This window comes from Erinaceus europaeus, chromosome 15 (genome assembly GCF_950295315.1).
Source record: "Erinaceus europaeus chromosome 15, mEriEur2.1, whole genome shotgun sequence".
Lineage (NCBI taxonomy): Eukaryota > Metazoa > Chordata > Mammalia > Eulipotyphla > Erinaceidae > Erinaceus > Erinaceus europaeus.
The window spans coordinates 11,169,585-11,190,068 of NC_080176.1; the positions used below are offsets into that span (position 1 = coordinate 11,169,585).

At 40.6% G+C, this 20,484-nt stretch overlaps 1 protein-coding gene across 2 annotated transcripts in view; it reads right to left on the reverse strand.

Annotated features, from left to right (window-relative positions):
• The window catches only part of LOC103107789 (phospholipid-transporting ATPase ABCA3-like), a 105,880-nt gene that overhangs the window by 66,494 nt on the left and 18,902 nt on the right, over positions 1–20,484 (reverse strand). For both annotated transcript variants that reach the window (XM_060172838.1, XM_060172837.1), the window contains exons 6-10: positions 16,423–16,679; positions 12,666–12,782; positions 11,450–11,567; positions 6,840–7,013; positions 1,870–2,051 (exon numbers count right to left, since the gene is read on the reverse strand). In XM_060172838.1, the coding sequence (XP_060028821.1) occupies positions 1,870–2,051; positions 6,840–7,013; positions 11,450–11,567; positions 12,666–12,782; positions 16,423–16,679 (848 nt within the window). The remainder of the gene's footprint in view (positions 1–1,869; positions 2,052–6,839; positions 7,014–11,449; positions 11,568–12,665; positions 12,783–16,422; positions 16,680–20,484) is intronic.

Genomic DNA, 20,484 nt, shown 5'->3' on the forward strand with positions numbered 1-20,484 from the left:
AAAGTACTGCTTTAGTCTCTAACACAAAGGAACGTTGCAACTATTATGTGAAAAATAAAGAAGCCTGTCACAAAGGATTAAATATTTTATGGAAGAAAAGCTTCTTAAAATCCTAGCAAGAAATAGAGACCATGTGAATTACTAAAAATGATTTTATAGCCAGTATATTTTATTATACTTGATGAGACTATCTTCTTCGTGCCAGATGTTACCTACTGACAGTCAGGTAGCATATGGAGGGTAAGGTGCAGATACTCTCCTACTTTTTCATTTTATTGGGGTAGGGTTAACGGTTTACAGTGCAGTTGTTGCCACTCGGGTATCATTCCTCATCTCCGCATGTCTCCTAGGTGTCTGCAAAAACATTCTCACTCCCTACTTAGGTCCCTTTCCACCATCATGCAGCAGGACCTCAAAGTCCCCCAGCCCATTCTGTTCCCTCTTACCCCAGAGTCCTTTGTCTTGGTGCAATAAACCCCACCCAGTCCAAGTTTTACTTCGTGTTTCCTCTTTCTGTGTTTGTTTCCTTTAGATACATCATCAAGAAGGGAATTGGCAGGCCATAAGGCACATCCATTTCTAGAATTCTGAAAAATTCCAGACTATTCCACAGGGGTTGGACCAATCCACACTCCCACCAGCACTGTAGAAGGGTGGTAAAAAGGTCCCCCCCCCCATATTCTTGACACTTGCTTTTTTTCTGTCCTTTCTAATGAATGCCATTCTCACAGGTATAAAGTGCTATTTCATTATTACCTTATCTTATTGTTACTCAATTTCTCTAATAACCAGACTTTGAGCACTTTTAATATATGTCTTGGCCATCTGGATTTCTTCTTTGGTGAAGATTCTATCCTTACCCTCTACTCATTTTTGACGGAGTTACTTTTATTTATTTATTTATTTATACTGAGTCTAGTGAGTTATTTATTTTACCAGAGCATTGTTCATCTCTGGCATATGGTGGTTGGGGACTTGAACCTGGGACCTTGGAGCCTCAGGCATGAGAGTCTGTTTGCATAACCACTATGCTGTCTCTCCCACCCCTCTAGTGAGTTCTTTATACATTTTAGATATTAGCTCTTTGTCTGATGTATGGCATGTAAAGATCTCCCATTCCATAGGGAGCCTCTCTGTTTTGGTGTTGATTCCTTTGATACTCTCCTACTTTAAAAAAAAAATTTATTTACTTCCTTTTGTTGCCCTTGTTTTATTGTTGTAGTTATTATTGTTGTTATTGATGTTGTTGTTGTTAGATAGGTCAGAGAAATGGAGAGAGGAAGGGAAGACAGAGAGGGGGAGAGAAAGATAGACACCTGCAGACCTGCTTCACCGCCTGTGAAGCGACTCCCCTGCAGGTGGGGAGCCGGGGGGGGGGGATTTCAAACCAGGATCCTTGAGCCGGTCCTTGCACTTGGCGCCATGTGCGCTTAACCCAATGCACTACTTGCCTGACTCCCGATACTCTTCTACTTTTAGTGACATTGTTCTAACATTATAAAGAAAGAAAATAGTGACATCATAGGGATGGGAAATACTTAGTTGTCTACTCACTAGGATCTAAGAAACCCTGTTTGCATAAACTTTAGGTTTCCTTACCTTCTAACCTAAAGTAATATGTTCCATTTGGTTAAAGAAGGGTTAAACTTCTCACATTCTTTAAGACAGGATGTATTGGTGTCTTGTTAATACACTTACTGTACATCTGCACATGCAAGACTTTAAGATACATAAAGAAATAACTAGTATTTCAGAATGGCTGGTGAGTAGGTGAAATGATTCCATATCTAACCTTTTGATTTTATTATCAATATGAAATAGAGTAATAAGGACTATGATCTTTTACAATAATGGCACATTACAACTCACCAGAAGGAAAAAGTACCATGGTTGGGGTATGCCATACTTTCCTGGAAAGACAGCATCTATATACCAGGTCACAAGGCCATATATTAAAGCATCCATTAAAAGCATTTCCGTCAAACTGCCAAAGGTAAGGTCATCATCAAGGCTGGCTTGTGTCCAAAAATTAGTCCATTTAACACCAATTTCTGAAATAAAAGGAGATAATCTGCCATAGGTGACAGCTATGCAGTCACCTATGGAGCAAAGGGACAAAAAAAGGGTTTGCCCTAAATCTTACCACTGTTTATTATTTCTATGCTGGCACCATTAATATTTAGGTAATCTGAGACAATGATGGAATATGTAACAGCATTGCTTTCGTCCCTTCAAAATCTACACAATAAACAGAGATAACTGAGACAAAGTCAATGACTTTAAACAAAAATAAACAGACATGTGGCTGGGAGATGGCTCAATAGAAGACATACTTTCTATGTGTGAAGTCAAGACTCACCTCAATGGGCAAGTGAAACTAAAACATGATTAAATAAATGGGACAATAAATCGAAAAATCTCTACACATTGAAAAGAAATTCCACAATGATAAGAAAGCAATCTAGCAATTCGGACAAGTTATGCATGCCACACATCTGACAAATTTGTATCAAACATCTGTAAAGAAATTATAAGTTCAATAACAATAGAACCCCCCCCACAAATAACCCAATTAAAAAGTGGGGAAAATATTTGGGTAGTTTTTAAATGAAGAGATACATATGACTCACAGATGTATGAAAAAATGCTTCACTTAACTGGTCATTAGGGAAATGAAAATTAAAACCACAATTAGATATAATCACACACCACTGAGAATGCCTACATCAAGAAAACAGAAAATGACAAGTGTTGGTGAGGGTATAAAAGGAACTCTGTTACACTGCTTGGGGGAATGCAAACTGTGCAAACTTTATGGAAAACGTACGGAGAATCCTTAAGCAAATATAAATGGAAATACCTTATGATCCTGCAATACCACTCTAAGGTCTATACCCAAAGAATATGAAACACTAGTTCAAAGGGATATATGTACTCCTGTGTTCATAGTTGTTTCATTCACAATTGCCAAGGAGTAGAAGAAACCTAAATGCCCATCAACAAATGACTGGGTGAAGAACTTATAGGACATACAGGCAATGGAATACTACTCTGTAATTTAAAAAGATGATATTGTGTCATTTGGGACAAAATGGATGGAACTGGAGGTGATTATGCTTAGTGAATTAAATAAGTAAAGGCAACTACTGTATGGTTTCACTCACATGTAGAATACAGGGCACTGGAACACATGAACTTGCAAAAAAAAAAAAAGTAGCCCAAGTGCAAACTGTCTTGTTGGGGTGGGTGCAGGTCACAGAACTTTGATAGCAGATGTAATGTGGAACTACATCCCTGTAGTATTGTAATCTTATAAACCATTCTTAAATCACTAATAACAATGTTAAAAAAATATGAAAGGGCTATTAGCACATACAAATTTGGAAAAATATCTGACAGCACTGAAAATAGATACTATCAAGCCAAAGAGAAAAGCAAGTTTTGCTTAAAGTACTGATGAAAGGCAAATTAACTTACCAAATGAAGACAAGTAACCCTCTATTCTATATCCAGTATCTGCAGACAGTACAGAACAACTGCCAAAGCGTGAGGAGTGCAGTGAACCACTAATTCAAAGAGGCAAGACACGAAGATGATGATGGGCCCTGAAAAATCATTCTTTCTTCAACTGTAGCCCTTCTTATCTTTTATTGACTGGCACCATGAAAATTATATTAATGAACACTGTGTTTTTGAGAAAGGTGGGGAGATAGCGTAGTGGTTATGGAAAAAGACTGTCATGCCTGAGGCTCTGAGGTCCCAGGTTTAATCCCCACACCACTATAAGCCAGAGCTGAGCAGTGCTCTAGTAAGAAAAAAAAAGAAGAAAGAAAAATAATTATTAAAATGAATATCACGCTTAAGAATAAGTGCATAGAAAATCAGAAAAAGAGAAGGTAGAACAAACTTTAGGAAGTCCTTCATGACTTGAGCAAGTTTCCTACCCTCCAAAAAACAGAAGCTCTTGAAAGAGAAAATTAACAAGGAGAAGAAACAATAATTAAATAATAAGCAGATAATAATAACATCATTAGAAAAGTGAAAGTACACACTGTGTTTCAGGTTAATACAATGAAATTCTCAATTATTCTGAAAGGGGGAGATGGAGTGGACTGAAAGAGGGTTGAGGATCCAGTGTCCTGTGGAGGAGGAAGATGGGTTAGGTGAGTTGGTGGAGTATGTGGTATACTGACAGCTAACAGGGGAGATAAGAAACTGTACAGGATGCTGGGAGATAGCTCCCCAGGAAAAGCACACACCTTGCAATGTGTCTGGACCCAGCTTTGAGCTCCCAGTCACCACACGGGAACACATGTAGGTGGGAGTTTCACAAATGATGGAGCAGTGCTATTGTGTCTCTCCCCTCTCTTTCTCTCTGTCTCTCAGTCTCCATTTGAAATGAATTTTAAAAAAAGCCTCCTCCAGGCTAATGGATTTATGCAGACATGGAGCTCAGTAATAACGCTGGTGGCAAACACAAAAAGATATATAATAAAAGAAACTACAATGTGATAACACCAGTCTCAGAAATCATCATTTTCCCCCAACAGAGCAATTAAAAACAGATATATCAATAATGCATTTGTGCATAAAACATCCAAATAGAATCAGTAGCCTTTGTTTTCTAGAAAACATAAAATATATACATTTTTAGAAGAAACTCTATAAAATAATAATAATAGTAATTATTATTATTATTATAATTGGTTCCTGCCTGGGCTTTGCTGGGACTACATGCCTGGTATACGCATGTTCTTTCTTTCTTTCTTTTTATTTATTTACTTATTTACTTATTTAGATTAAAAAATATTTCCACTAGGGTCATTGCTGAAGCCAGGTACCTGCACAATGAAGCCACTGCTCCTGGTGGTTATTTTGTACCCCCCCCCCTTTTTGGTAGAAACAGAGAGAAACTGAGAAGAAAGGGGAAGATAGAAAGAGAGATACTGGCAGCATTGCTTCAATGCTCACGAAGCTCCCCTCCCCTCCCACCCCGCTCCTGGCCTCAGGTAAGGTTCACAGACTTGAATGTGAGTCCAGGTATATGGGAATGTAGATTTTTTTTTTAATATATCAGATGTACCACCACCAGGCCTCTCTTTTTTGTTTTTAGAAAGAAAGCGACAGAGAGGGAGGGAGGGAGAGATAGAAAGGAGGAGGAGAGGTACCACAACACCATGTCACCACTTGCGAAGCTCCCCCTCTGTGTTGTTCCCGAATATGGTAGCTGGGGGCTGGAGCACAAGTCCTCATGCCTGGTGGGAGCTCTATCTCCAGGCGGACTCTCTCCAGGCTCCTAAGATCATCATTTTTATGGTGCTGGGTATGGGAGAATTTCTTGAACAAGATTCAAGTGTATAAATTAAAGGAAAGGAAGGCAATTTGATTACATTACATTTAAAAATTTGAAATAAAGACACAATAAACACAGGTATAGTCAGACTGAGGAAAGTTATTTATACTGTCTACAGCCCTTAGAGAAATCAAGCCTTTTTTTATGGAACAAGAAAGAATTTCTCTCTTTCCCTAAATTAAAATAATCAGATGTTTCCACTTAGTAGAAAAAGAAAATAAATCTGAGAGCATAAAGGACATACAAATTCGAAATACTTCCCAATCTACGGAGCTGAATTAACAAGCCTGCTGCTCCTTATTTGGCAGTCTATATGGCATAATGTGACCTGGGAAGCCAGCAGTAATGTAAACGGCATTCTGAACAAAAGTTCATTCTAGAAAGGAACACAAGGAAGAAAGTCACCTTCAATCCAAATAAGAAAAAGTGTAATGTAAAGTACAGAGGGCAGGTACGTGGATTCTAGGTCTTTCTTTCAGGTAAACCCTGGATTCAGACAGGGTCATCCAACACCACACCAGTAACTGCAGCATTGGTATTGGCAGAGTGAGGAACTTAGATAAATGGGCATGGGTAGGTGCTACTGACTCCTGACAGCTCAAAATCACATGTAGAGCATTTCGACCTTTCCAAATGCTCGTGAAGGACAGGGCCAGTGAATGGTAAGGAACAGGATGACAACTTTCAGTCCGAGCAAGCAGTCAGACTGTATCTAATGCTAAGGTACTAGTACACTGCCACATGGGAACACATAGTCACATTTCAGCGTGTGTATGTCCATAAACCAGCACAGGTTAGGCACTGTCCTATAGATACAAAAGATGCAGAGAAAACCACATGGATTTGAGGTCCTCATTTCCTTCCACCATAAGAAATCTCAAAAATGACTGACCCTACCCATATCATCTTGAAGAATAGCAGAGGGAAAGGGCCCACTGGTGGTGGGCCAGGTGGGCTAGTACATATTTTGGGAAGATGTGAAATTATACCACTGAAGCAACAATGGTAAAAGAATATTTCCTCAGTAAAAATAAATTTAAAGTTTTAAAAACATTTAGGGGTAAAATCTGGGGCCTCATGCCTATACAATTTCATCACTTCAGGTCAACTTTTCCAGATAAGGCAGAAAGACAGAGACACACAGAGACAGACGGAGAGGGCAAGAGAGCACACGCACAAGGCACCACAGTCCTGAAGCTCCCTCCGTGTTCCAGTACTCCTATGTGGTGCTGGGGGTGGCATCTGGACAAGTGCAGCAAGGCACCTTGGCAAGGCAGGTGTCCTATCTACCAGGTGAACTTTCTCTCCAGCCCTCAACACTTCTGATTCTTCACAGTTCACATAATAGCCTTTCTAATAAACATTTCTGGGACTAAACATTTTTAAGATTTTCTTACCTCAACCACTATCCCATTCACATTGTCTCATCTCTCCTTTCAGAGAAATCAGCTAGCAGAGACTAAAAAAATTCAAGGTAAACACTTACCTTTAGTTTCTAACTTGATCAGAAGATTGATCCCCAGTGCCAGTGCGACATTTGAGTTGAGACAAACAGCCATCTTCTTGGTGTAGCTTATCTTTCCATAGTTGCGAGAAATGGAGGTGAATGGAAAGAAACTGACAAAATACAGGACGCTTCCAACAGAAGCAGCCATATGGACTGCAAAAGTAAAGGAAGTAACAAGGTCACTTAAAAACCATATGCAGAATAATTAATTACAAATAACTTATTTATTTATTCCTTTTTTTGTTGCCCTTGTTTTTTTATTGTTGTAGTTATTATTGTTGTCGTCATCGTTGGATAGGACAGAGAGAAATAGAGAGAGGAGGGGAAAACAGAGGGGGAAAAAGAAAGATAGACACTTGCAGACCTGCTTCACCACTTGTGAAGTGACTCCCCTGCAGGTGGGGAGCTGGGAGCTTGAACCAGGATCCTTATGCCAGTCCTTGTGCTTTGCACCACGTGCGCTTAACCCACTGCGCTACCACCAGATCCCTACAAATAACTTCTTATAGGGGCCAGGTGGTGGCACACCTGGGTAAGTGTATACATTATAGTGCGCAAGGACTTGAGTTCAAGTCCCTGGTCCCTACCTGCAGGAAGGAAGCTTCACAAGTGGTGAAGCAGTGCGGCAGGTGTCTCTCTGTCTCTCTCCTTATCCCCCCCCCTCCTCTCAATTTCTCTTGGTCTCTATCCAATAATAAATATATATAGAAATCTATAAAAACAAAACCAAAAACAAATAACTTTTTATACAATAAGAGAATAGCAGATAAGATCTATGAGGGGAAGAAGCTGGTCTTTCTCTTTTACGCTTGTCTTGCCAGAGTCTGGGACACAGCATATGTTCAAATTAACATGTTTAAAGAATGTACTAATGTATTGGAAGAGCTAACCTACAGGATATTTACCACACGTGACAAACAGTAATCTAAACAGGAACTAAATCACATGTGTGCTATAGAACATTCCCTTTTTCTTTTTATCTTTATTCATGAGCACTCAGCTTGAGAAATCATAAAAGCATACTATTACTATTAACAGAAGTCGAAATACTGTTTCTAGAGTATTGCTATAGTATTGTTTCTAGAGTATTGCTAGTATTGCTAAATAGAGTTTGCTATCATAGGTAGAAAAAACAGCACTCTGAGGATCTAACATACAAACTCAGGCAAGCAGGTTCTCTACCAATACTTTCCCTGGTTGTGCAAGAAATGTTTCAAAAAGTGGCTCCAGCTGTTTAGCCATCATTTTATTTTATTTTATTTTTTAAAAAGATATGGAAAGGAGTTGGGTGGTCATGCAGCAGGTTAAGTGCGTGTGGCGCAAAGCGCAAGGACCAGTGAAAGGATCCCGGTTCAAGTCCCCGGCTCCCCACCTGCAGGGGAGTCGCTTCATAGGCAGTGAAGCAGGTCTGCAGGTGTCTGTCCTCTCTTCCTCTATCTTTCCCTCCTCTCTGTTCTATCTAACAACAACAGCATTAATAACTACAACAACAATAACAAACAAGGGCAACAAAAGGGAAAATATAAAAATATTAAAAAAATTTTTAAAAAACATGTGGAAAACATCACTGGGGTTTTAGAAGTCTTTCTTTGACATTCCTCACAGGTTCATCCAGTGTAATTGCTGAATCAAATTCCAAAGTACAAATATACCATGGCTTTAAAAATCTATTTTCCTACTGAATATATATATGTATAAACCTATATGTATAAACCTGTGTATATATATGTATACACACATATTTGCACTTCTCCTAGTATGTTCAGATCTATTTTTTCCTGGACTCATGGGAAAGGATATATCCTAGGTTTATACTTGGCACTGTCTTGCTGAGGGTGGGGTTGCCCATACAAAAAAATGACTCCTGAGCAGTCTGGAGAACTCTCAGAAGGCTAGAAGTAGGTTATAAGACCTACCCTATGGCCCTGCAATTCCTCTCCTGGGGATATATCCTAAGTAACCAAACATACCCATCCAAAAAGATTTGTGTATACCTATGTTTGTAGCAGCACAATTTGTATTAGCCAAAACCTTGAAGCAACCCAAGTATCCAACAACAGATGAGTGGCTGAGTAACTTGTGGTATATATATATATATCTCAGCTATTAAAAATGGTGACTTCACCTTCTTTACCCCATCTTGGATGGAGCTTGAAGGAATCATGCTAAGTGAGGTAAGTCAGAAAGAAAAGGATGAATATTGTATGATTTCACTCACAGAAGTTGAAAAATAAGATCAGAAGGGAAAACACTAAGTAGAACTTGGACTGGAGTTGGAGTATTGCACCAAAATAAAAGACTCTGGTGTAGGGGGGAGAAGAGTACAGGTTCTGGAACATGATGGCAGAGGAAGACTTACTGGGCGTTGAATTGTCATGTGGAAAACTGAGAAATGTTACGCATGTACAAACTACTGTATTTTACTGTTGACTGTAAACCATTAATCCCCCCCAAAAGGAAAAAAGACACCAAAATAACTATCATAGATCAACAGAACTTTTCAGATAAAAGAAGTCAGAACGTGATGGAATGGTATATTTAATATGCTTTCAAGTAGGTGAAATCTAATCCCACTTAGAGTCAGTTATGAAGAAGTAAGGAATAACATGAAAAAAATGCTATCAGATACTTGGTAAAGTACAGGTATACTTCTTCCCACCTAGGCAACACTACTGGTAGAACGTGCTTGATATAGCCAACTTGGGATTCTGGAATGTATTTTAAGGCTTGTAAATTTCAAAACATTTGGATGACAAACTTATATTTTTCTTCAGCCTAATGTGATACATTGGATAAAAACTACCTGTTCCTGGGTCTTATAGATCATATGCTTGGTTTTTTGGAATACTTTTCAGAAGCCAAGATTAGAATCAAGAACCTTTTCCTCAAAATATATGTCATTGACTATTTAATTTATTATTATTATTTTTATTATTATTGTCACCAGGGTTATCACTGGGGCTCGTGCTCATGGCAGTCATTTTTTCCCCTGGTTGTTGTTGCGGCTGCTGTTGTTGTTGAATAGGATAGTGAGAAATCGAGAGAGGAGGGGAAGACAGAGCGAGGGAGAGAAAGACAGAAGCCTTCAGACCGCTTCACCACTTGTGAAGCGACCCCCCCTGCAGGTGGGGAGCCCAGGGCTCAAACTAGGATCCTTGCGCTTCGTGCTATGTGTGCTTCACCCAGTGCGCTGCCACTTGACCCCCTCTATTTTTATTTGACAAGACAGAGAGAAATTGAGATGGAAGGGGGAGACAGAGAGTGAGGGAGAGAGAAAGCTAGACGCCTGCACATCTGCTTCACCGCTCATGAAGCTTCCACCCTGCAAGTGGGGAGTGGGGGCTCAAACCCAGATCCTTGCACGTGGTGATATGTGCGCTTAATGGAGTGTGCCACCGCCTGGCCCCTGAATTGAGTGTTCTTATTAATGACTTTTGCTTCTGACTGCTGAATAAAGAACCAGAGGCTAACAGCAAAGTAAAGCTTGGAATGGGTTTGGTTTATTGCACCATAGCAAAGGACTCTAGGGAAGGAGGGCAGGGTTTTCATACATAATGATGGACCTAATTTACGGGTCAGAGGGTTTTGCAGACAACTGTCATGGGGGGATAAAAAATTGTACCCATGGGAGCCGGGCAGTAGCACCCCGACCAGTGCAAGAATCCAGGTTCGAGCCGCAGGCACCCCACCTGCAGGGGAGTTGCTTCACAAGTGGTAAAGCAGGTGTCTAACTCTTCTCACCCCGTCTCTGTCTCCCCCCCCTCGATTTCTCTCTGTCCTATCCATCAACAACAACAGAAATGGCAACAATAACAATAACATCACCAACAAGGGCAACAAAATGGGAAAAATGGCCTCCAGGAGCATTAGATTCATAGTGCAGGCACGGAACTCCAGTGATAACCCTGGAGGCAAAAAAAAAAAAAAAAATTGTACTCATGTGTCAACAGCTATCCTGCAAACCATTATTTCCAAATAAAATGATTTGGAAAAATAATAAAAAGCACATTGAGGAAATAGAAGAAAGACAAAAAAAAAAAGCTTTAAGTAATAAAGACATTTACTCATCATCATGTAACCTGGAATCTGCAGGAATCTTTGCTTAGTTATTTTAGGTACCAACTGGTAATAATTTTATTTTTATTATATTTTAATATTTATTTATTTGCTAGGACAGACAGAAACTGAGCAGGGAGGGGGAAGTAGAAGAGGAGAGACAGAGAGACACCTGCAGCCCTGCTTCACCACTTGTGAAGCTTCCCCCTGCAGGTGTGGATAATTTTATTTCTTTATCAAAGTACTGCTCAGCTCTGGTTTACAGTGGTGCTTGAGACTGAATCTGGGATCTCTCATGAATTAGGCATGGAAGTCTAATGTGCTCTCTCCCTGGCTCTGGTGCTATCTCCCTGGCTCAAATCACTAAATGTTGATGCTCTCTTGGTTGTCTGTTACCTGATTTCATATGCAATTAATTTTCTCTGCTAGAATATAAGTCAAAACTATATGTGAGGTGACTAGAAAGAGGTCTTAAGTATATTCTTTTAACTAATTGAAAAACAAACTCTACTACAGGAGAAGTCTTCACTCACCTTTATTGAAGAACGTGCTAACCATAAAGCCAAAGAATATTGAAGAAACAGCATAGCACGTAAGAAAGACAAAGACTAAACTGTAGTCACTATAGAAGAAGATTGGTTTATCGACAATCTATAGTAAGAGAATGATGACATAATGTAAGGTACACAGTAAATAGCATCACATAAACACAAGATGGGGAAATGCTGGTCTAGGGAAACTTAAAGAAGGAAAGCAAGGTTTCTTTCTTTAATTTTTTTCCCTGTTAGCTTTATTTATTTGTGGGGCAGGGACAGCCAGAAATCAAGAGGAAGGGGTGATAGAGAGGGAAAGAGACAGAGAGACATCTGCAGCCTTGCTTCACCACTTGCAAAGCTTTCCACCTGCAGGTGGAGACGGGGGGGGGGGGGCTTGAACGTAAGTCCTGTGCATTGTGATATGTGCACTCAACCATCACTTGGCCCCAGAAAGTAAGATTTCGTACAAAAGGTTTTAACTTGTGCTCTGAAGTTTAGAAGACTCAGGTTTTCCATAATAGAGATAATAAAAGCAGGGACCTGGTGGTGGTGCACTCAGTTAAGTGCATACAGCTAGCTCTCTGTGCAAGGGCCCTGCTTTGAGCCCTCACTCCCCACCTGTGGGGGGAGGGATGCTTCACAAGCAGAGAATCAGGTCTGCAGGTGTCTATCTTTCTCCCCCTCTCTCTCATCTCTCAATCTCTCTCTGTCCTATCAAATAAAATGGTGGGGAGGGCAGGATAAAATGGCTACCAGGAGTGGTAATTTCGTAGTGCCGACACCAAGCCCCAGTGATAACCCCGGATGCTAAATAAATAAATAAATAAATAAAAGCCATATTTTTTGTCCTCCTGGCCACCTGATATGAACAAGCCCACACCTTCTTTACATTTCCTCTTTCAAAGGAGAGTTGTAGCATCCTATAATCAACTAAAATTAATCACATGTAGCTACTGAAGCCTTGAAATGTTACTAAGAAATTAAGTTTTAATTTTAGTTCTTTTTAATTTAAAATGGCAAAGGCAGATCAAATATGCTAATGAAAACAGAGCGTAGGGGAGGGTCAGGGAGACAACACAGTGGCAGAACATAAGCCTTGCATGCGAGAAGTTTCCGGTTTCAATCCCCAGCACTGCCTGTAGCCAGAGCTACTAAAACAATATTACATAGGAGACTCAGATTTCTACTGAACAGCATGAGAATAGACACTTACCTTGACAAAAAATATTATACATATCAGACTGATAATAATGATATAAAAAAAGAAGAATGTGAAGAAATGGGCAGTCCAGATCATCCAGTTTTTAAGTCCGACTATGAGCTGGTACTCCTGGAAGGAAGTCAACACAGACCAAGCATCAAAATATCAGAGGTTTTGTTTTTTCATACATTTGAAATATTTTTTACTTTCTTTGCAGGGGGAATAGATGATTACAGTTTGATTGTTGACACAATTTCTCATCTCCCTGTAATAGGTATCTGCAAAAAACTTTTTTTACTCCCAATTTAGGTTCTTCCTCTTTTTCTCTGTTCTTTTCTCTCCTTGAGGAGGTTAATGCTACAGTGCAGTCACTGCCATATGCACAGAATTTCACTATGTAACAGGCTCCCAAGGTTTCCGTCCTATCCACCCTCTTCCTGCCTCCCCAGAGTCCTTTGCTTTGGTGCAATTACAACATGTCCAGTTCATGTTTCACTTTGAGCTCTCCCTCCCTGTTGCTATTTTATTAAGTCCCGCTAATAAGTGAGATCATCTGGTATTCATCCTTCTCCTTTTGGCTTATCTCACTTAACTCTTACATCCTCTTGGATGAGTTTCATCCAAGAGGATGTAAAGGAGACAACCTCATCATTTTTAACAGCCGAGTGGTATTTCACCACATATATATAAAAGGTCCTTTTTCACTATGATGTACCAGGACTCAAAGTCCCACTCCCCTTTCATTTCTCCTCCTTCCTCAGAGTCCTTTGTAATAGGACTGTAATAAAATATAATAGACCGATTTATTTTTTTTATTGTTACCAAGTAGGATTGTAGCTGGTGTCAGTGCCTGCACAATAAATCCACTGCTCTTGATGGCCATATTGTCCCTTTCTTTCTTTTCTCCTTTCTTTCTTTCTATCTATGTATCTATCTATCTGCCTATCTTTTAGTAGAGACAGAAATTGATAGTGAAGGAGGAGAGGGGGAGAAAGAAAGAGATACCCACAACACTAGTACCCTCAGGTGGGGAGTGGGGGCTTGAACCTGGGTCCTAGGGCATGGCAGCATGCGTGGTGTGCTACCATCTGGTCCCTGCATACATCTTCCTAGTTAAAGTCCTATTAAAGCCTATAAGTAACATTATCTCTATTTGATAAATGAGAACACTCTTTGCTTAGTCAAATGTGTTGAGCAAAGTTAAGCAGTTGTTAATAGTATTGGCATTAAAATATATTTCTCTTCAGTTTACAGATCTTTCATCCTTTACCTAGTATTGGATCAAAACTGAAAACATTTCGAGTTAGGGGGTAGGGCGGTGGCGCAGTGGGTTAAGCGCATGTGGCGCAAAGCGCAGGGACCAGCGTAAGGATCCCGGTTCGAGCCCCCAGCTCCTCACCTGCAGGGGAGTCGCTTCACAGGCGGTGAAGCAGGTCTGCAGGTGTCTATCTTTCTCTCCCCTTCTCTGTCTTCCCCTCCTCTCTCCATTTCTCTCTGTCCTATCCAACAATGAATTGCGTCAACAAGGGCAATAATAATGACCACAACGAAGCTACAACAAGGGCAACAAAAGGGGGGGCAAAAAAAAAGGCCTCCAGGAGCGGTGGATTCATGGTGCAGGCACCGAGCCCAGCAATAACCCTGGAGGAGGAAAAAAAAAAATTTCGAGTTAAACTCTGCAATATAAAAACTGCAATTTCTTTTTTAGGTTATGAGATGGCTGCCCCAGCAGAGCTCACATTTTACCATGCACAAGAACCTGGGTTTGAGCTTCCAGCTACTATATGGGAGTATCTGTGTCATGAATTATTATTATTTTGCTCCAGGGTTATCACTGGGGCTAAGTGCCTGCACTACAAACCTACTGCTCCTGGGGCCATTTTTCCTTTTTTTTGTTGCCCTTGTTGTTTTTATTATTGTTACCATTGTTACTGCTGCTGTTGTTGGTTAGAATAGAGAAATCCAGAGAGGAGGGGAAGACAGAAAGGAGGAGAGAAAGATAAGACACCTGCAGACCTGCTTCACCGTTTGTGAAGAGACTCAACCCCCCCACCCCCAGCTCAGGTGGGGAACCGGGGACTCGAACTGGAATCTCTAGGCAGGTCAGTGTGCTTCGCGCCATGTTTGCGTACACCCGCTGTGCTACTGCCTGCCCCCCTTTAATTATCCTTTTATAATTTCTTCTAATTGCTCCTGTGGCTATTTTTTCTTTTTTCTGTTGTTGAGAGAAACAGAAGTTGAGAGGAAAAGAGGAGATAGAGGGGGCTGGGTGGTGGTATACCTGGCTAAGTGCACATAGCACCATGAATAAGGACCTGTGCAAGGAACTGGGTTCAAGACCCACTCCTCACCTGCATCCGGGATGCTTCATGAGCAATGAAGCAGGTCTGCAGGTGTTTATCTTCCCCTCTCAATTTCTCTCTGTCCTATCGAATAAAAATGGAGGGGGGAAAAAGGGGAAACATTGACCATTGGAAGAGATGAATTTGCAGTGCCAGCAATAAGCCCCAGCAATAACCCTAGAAACAAAAAGAGAGGGGTGGGGGGGAGGAGGGGAGAGAAGGAGAGAGGGAGAGAGAGGGAGAGAGAGGAAGGGGGGAGAGAAAGAGAGAGAGAGAGAGAGAGAGGAAACATGTAGATATATGATAGAGAGATAGATACCTGTAGCATCACTCCCTGCAGCTGGGAACCAGGGACTGGAACATCTGTACTCTACCACATTGCTCAGCTCCTAGTCTTTAAATTATTAAGATCAGTAACTCCTTGTTTGATAGTTCCCATATCTAGATCTCATTTAAAGATGATTTTGATGATTGCTTTACCTCTTTGTACTGCATTGTGTATTTCTGGTTTGTTTTATTTTTTTAAGTTTTTGTTGTGTTATATATTTTTTTGTGTTATATTTTTATTATTTCGTTTTGCTGAAGTTCAAACATGTTATTCAGAGCAGAAGGTATCAAGGTAAATAGGCTTAAAGTGTGGGGATTGATGTTAATTTAGCAAGGAGTTGAGTTGCCTTTGTGGTGTACTGTTGCTCTAGGATTCAAGACTTAAAATTTCTGTAGTAATTATTTTGTGGCTTCCCTGTCTTGATTCTGCCCCTTTCTGTCACTGCCAGAGACGAGTTTATCTCCTAATAAATAGAGTACCAGATGCTCTATCTTACTTATAGGTGGAACTTAAGAAACAAAGAGGAAAGGCAGGAGTCGGCAGTAGCACAGTGGGTTAAGCGCAGGTGGAACTAAGCGCAAGGACCAGTGTAAGGATCCTGGTTTGAGCCCCGGCTCCCCACCTGCAGGGGATTCGCTTCACAAGCAGGCGTGAAGGTGTCTATCTTTCTCTTCCCCTCTCTGTCTTCCCCTCCTCTCTCCATTTCTCTCTGTCCTATCCAACAACAACAACATCAATAACAACAATAATAACTACAACAATAAAACAACAGGGGCAACAAAAGGAAATAAATAAATATTTGAAAAAAAATTTTTAAAAAGAAACAAAGAGGAAAGGCGTAACACAAATTTTGTTTGTTTTGTTTTTTAATTTACCAGAGCACTGACCAACTCTGGGTTATGTTGGTGCCAGAGATTGAACCTGGGTCTTCGGAGCCTCAGGCATGAGAGTCTCTTTGCATAACCATTATGCTCACCCACCGTGAGTTTTCTGTAGTCACTTAGCCCAGGGAGATGAGAAATGTACTCATGTGTTAACAACTGTATTGTAAACCGTTAACCCACCAATAAAATGATTTAAAAAAACAAACTGGGATTACCTTCTGCCTTTTTTCCCTTTCTCGAACAATGGACCGTATGATGGAAAGTAAAGTTGGAGAGAACATGATTATGAAAAGGAAAGGTAAGAAAGTGGTAACGATCCTTGTAATTGAATTAGTGGTATGAACTGGATGTGGAAATCTCTGTATGAAGATATTCATATCAGCAAACTTCTGGTAAGCATTTTTCTTATGATACAGCATGATGGCCTTATCTAAGGCATGCTGTATAGCCAGGAACCCTTCTCTGAGGTACCCTGAATGATAAAACAAATATTGTCACATAAAAATAAACTGAGGACCAGTTTAGAGATACAAAGAACAAAGCAATTAAAGTAATTTATAATGTCTCACCTATGGTGACTAAATTTGTTATGTCATGGTCCATTGAACACTAATTACTCTGGGAACATATAGTTTTGACATAGAAGTATGGGCTACTTCTTCAGTATAATCTGGTTCACATTTCCCCCAAATTAAATATATGAAAAGTGATACATTTGTTAAATATAATTTATATTTAGAACAGAATGTTTATTTAGTTATGTATTTATTGGGGGATTAATGGTTTACAGTCAACAGTAAAATACAATAGTTTGTACATGCATAACATTTCCACATAACAATACAACCCCCTCCACCAAGAAGGTCCTCCTCTGCCATCTAGAATGTATACTTAATTAAATATTAGAGAGATGAAGACATGGAAAGGTAAAAACAGAACTGAAGCTGAGAATGACAGAAATATTTATTTTTTATTTTTTAATTTTTAAACCAGAGCACTGCTCAGCTCTAGTTTATGATGGTGTGGGGGATTGAACCCAGGACTCGAGTCTCAAGCATGAGCGCCTCTTTGCATAACCACTATGCTATCTATCCCCACCAATGCAGACATATTCTTTTTTTTTTAATATTTTTTTCTTTTTTTTAATATTTATTTTATTTATTTATTCCCTTTTGTTGCCCTTGTTGTTTTATTGTTGTAGTTATTATTGTTGTTGTCGTTGTAGGATAGGACAGAGAGAAATGGAGAGAGGAGGGGAAGACAGAGAGGAGGAGAGAAAGATAGACACCTGCAGACCTGCTTCACCGCCTGTGAAGCGACTCCCCTGCAGGTGGGGAGCTGGGGTTCGAACCGGGATCCTTATGCCGGTCCTTGTGCTTTGCGCCACCTGCGCTTAACCCACTGCGCTATAGCCCGACTCCCCAGACATATTCTAATGAGGAATGCAGAAAAGAAATTTTCAGTGGAACCAAGTCAACCATACAAAAAGTGGCTTGGGTTTTATTTATGTATGTATTTATTTATTTCCTTTGGGGATTATTGTTGGGGCTCAGTACCAGCATGACTCTACTGCTCTAAAAGGCCATCATCGCCACCATCATCATCATCATCAAGATTGCTAAGGGAGTTCTGGGTCTTTTGTGTTTACAAACGAATTGCAGTAATGTTTGTTATATTTCCTTAAAGAATGTCATTGGATTAAAAAAAATATTTATTCCCTTTAGTTGACCTTGTTGTTTTATTTTTGTAGTTATTATTGTTGTTGTCGTCGTTGGATAGACAGAGAGAAATGGAGAGGGGAGGGGAAGACAAGAGGGGGAGAGAAAGATAGACACCTGCAACTTGCTTCACCACCTGTGAAGCAACTCCCCTACAGGTGGGGAGCTGGGGCTTGAACTGGGATTCTTACGCCGGTCCTTGTGCTTTGCACCAAGCACACTTAGCTCGCTGCACTAACACCCAATGCCTTGTCATTGGAATTTTTATAGGTATCAGGAAATTGTGAGGAGCCTCACAAAGCATTAAGCCAGCTCCCCCTGCTCCACCCTGCATTCCTGATACCATGGTCTATCTACATAATCATTGTTTTGCCTGAAAGATCCCTACCCATTACATTCCTTTAATCTATCTCCCTGCCTCCAGGGCAGTATTAATCCCACCAGTTAAAACCCTCGCAACAGTTGCTAAGGAAGTTCCTACCTTTCCAGCCTTTCTCCACCCCTTTCCTAGTCATTTCCATTTGACTTGCCACTTCTGGGTCTGTCTTTTAAAAGCTGTGGCTCTCTGATCAATAAAGGTATTAGCATTGCCTCACACCACGTGTTTGGTTCCTGAGTCATCTCCCTCACGTCGCTGAGTGAGTAGCAGCCCAGGCTGGCTCTGGTCAAGTTCTCTCCAACCCAGAGAGTACATGCCTGAAAAGAGGCACCCCCATGCTAGCCCCACAATAGGAATTGCATTGACTGTATAATTCTTTGGGAAAAATAGTCATTTTAGCAATGTTAATTTCATCATTTCATGAATATGGATTTTTTTTTGCCTCCAGGGTTATTGCTGGGGCTCAGTGCCAGAACTATGAAATCACTACTCCTGGTGGCCATTTTTTCTTTTATTTTGCTCATTTTATTCAACAAGTGAGAGAGAAATTGAGAGAGGAGGGGGAGATAGAGAAGGGAAGAGAAAGATAGACACACCTGCAGCCTGCTTCACTATTTGTAATGCTCCCCGACCCCCAGCAGATGGGGATCAGGGGCTCAAACCTGAGTCCTTGTGCATGGTAGAATGTGCACTTAACTGGGTGCACCTGGCTCTTTAATATGGAATATCTTCCCATTACCTTGGGTCTTCTGTTTCCTTTAACAATGATTTATGGTCTTCACTGTACAAATATTTTACTGTCTTAGTCCAAGGTACCTATATGGGACTGCTTTATTGACTTATTTCTCTTCTAGATAATTACTTACAGATAGAAATGCAACTGGTTTCTGTGTATTGATTTTGTAACCTGTCACTCTACAGTACCATCTTATTGTTTCTTAAAGAATCGTAGAGTCTTTTGGGTTTTCTATGTACATTAATAAGTCTGCAAAAAGTGAAAGTTTCATTTTTTTCCCGTCTAGATTTCTCATTTCTTTTTCTTGCCTAATTTCTATAGTTAGGACTTTTAATATTATGTTAAATCAAAGTGTTGAGAGAGAATAACCTTGTCTTGTTTCCAATCTCAGTGGAAACACATTCAGAATTTCCATCAAGTATGAAGTTAATTGCAGGTTTTTTTTTGCCTCCAAGGTTCTCCTTGGGGCTTGGTGCCTGCACTACGAATCCACTGCTCCTGGAAGCTATTTTTTTCCCCTTTGTTGTCTATTGTTGTTGTTAGACAGGACAGAGAGAAATCGAAAGAGGAAGGGAAGACAGAAGGGGGAGAGAAAGATAGACACCTGTAGACCTGCTTCACTGCCTGTGAAGCGAATCCCCATGCAGGTGGGGAACCAGGGGCTCGAACTGGGATTCCTATGCCAGTCTTTGTGCTTTGCGTCACGTGTGCTTGACCTGCTGTGCTACCAGCTGGCCACCTATCTGTAGTTCAGCAGGGAAGCAATTACAGAAGCCAGACCTTCCACCTTCTGCACCCCATAATGACCCTGAGTCCATACTCCCAGAGGGTTAAAGAACAGGAAAGCTATCAAGGGAGGGGATGGGATATGGAACTCTGGTGGTGGGAACTGTACCCCTTTTATCCTATGGTTTTGTCAGTGTTTCCATTATATTAATAAAAATTAAAAAAACAATAATACAAAATGGAGAACCCCCCCAACTCTTCATCTGAACTATTACAGTCTTTAGGTTCATGATTATTCAACAAGTTGTTTGGCTTTATAGGTTAACCCTTTTTTTAGCCACCAGGTTCTAGATGCTAACATGATGCCAACCAGACTTACCTGGGCAGATGACCCCACCAATATGTCCTGCATCCCTGCTTCCCTAGAGCCCTGCCCCACTAGGGAAAGAGAGAGACAGGTTGGGAGTATGGATTGACCTACCAACACCCAAGTTCAGCGGGGAAGCAATTACAGAAGCCACACCTTCCACCTTTTGCATCCCACAATGACCTTGGGTCCATACTCCCAGAGGGATAAAGACTAGGAAAGCTGTCAGGGGAGGGGATGGGATACGGAGTTCTGGTGGTGGGAACTGTGTGGTTTGTACCCCTCTTATCCTATAGCTTTTGTCAGTGTTTTCTTTTTATAAATATAAATAATAATAATAATAAAAGAAAG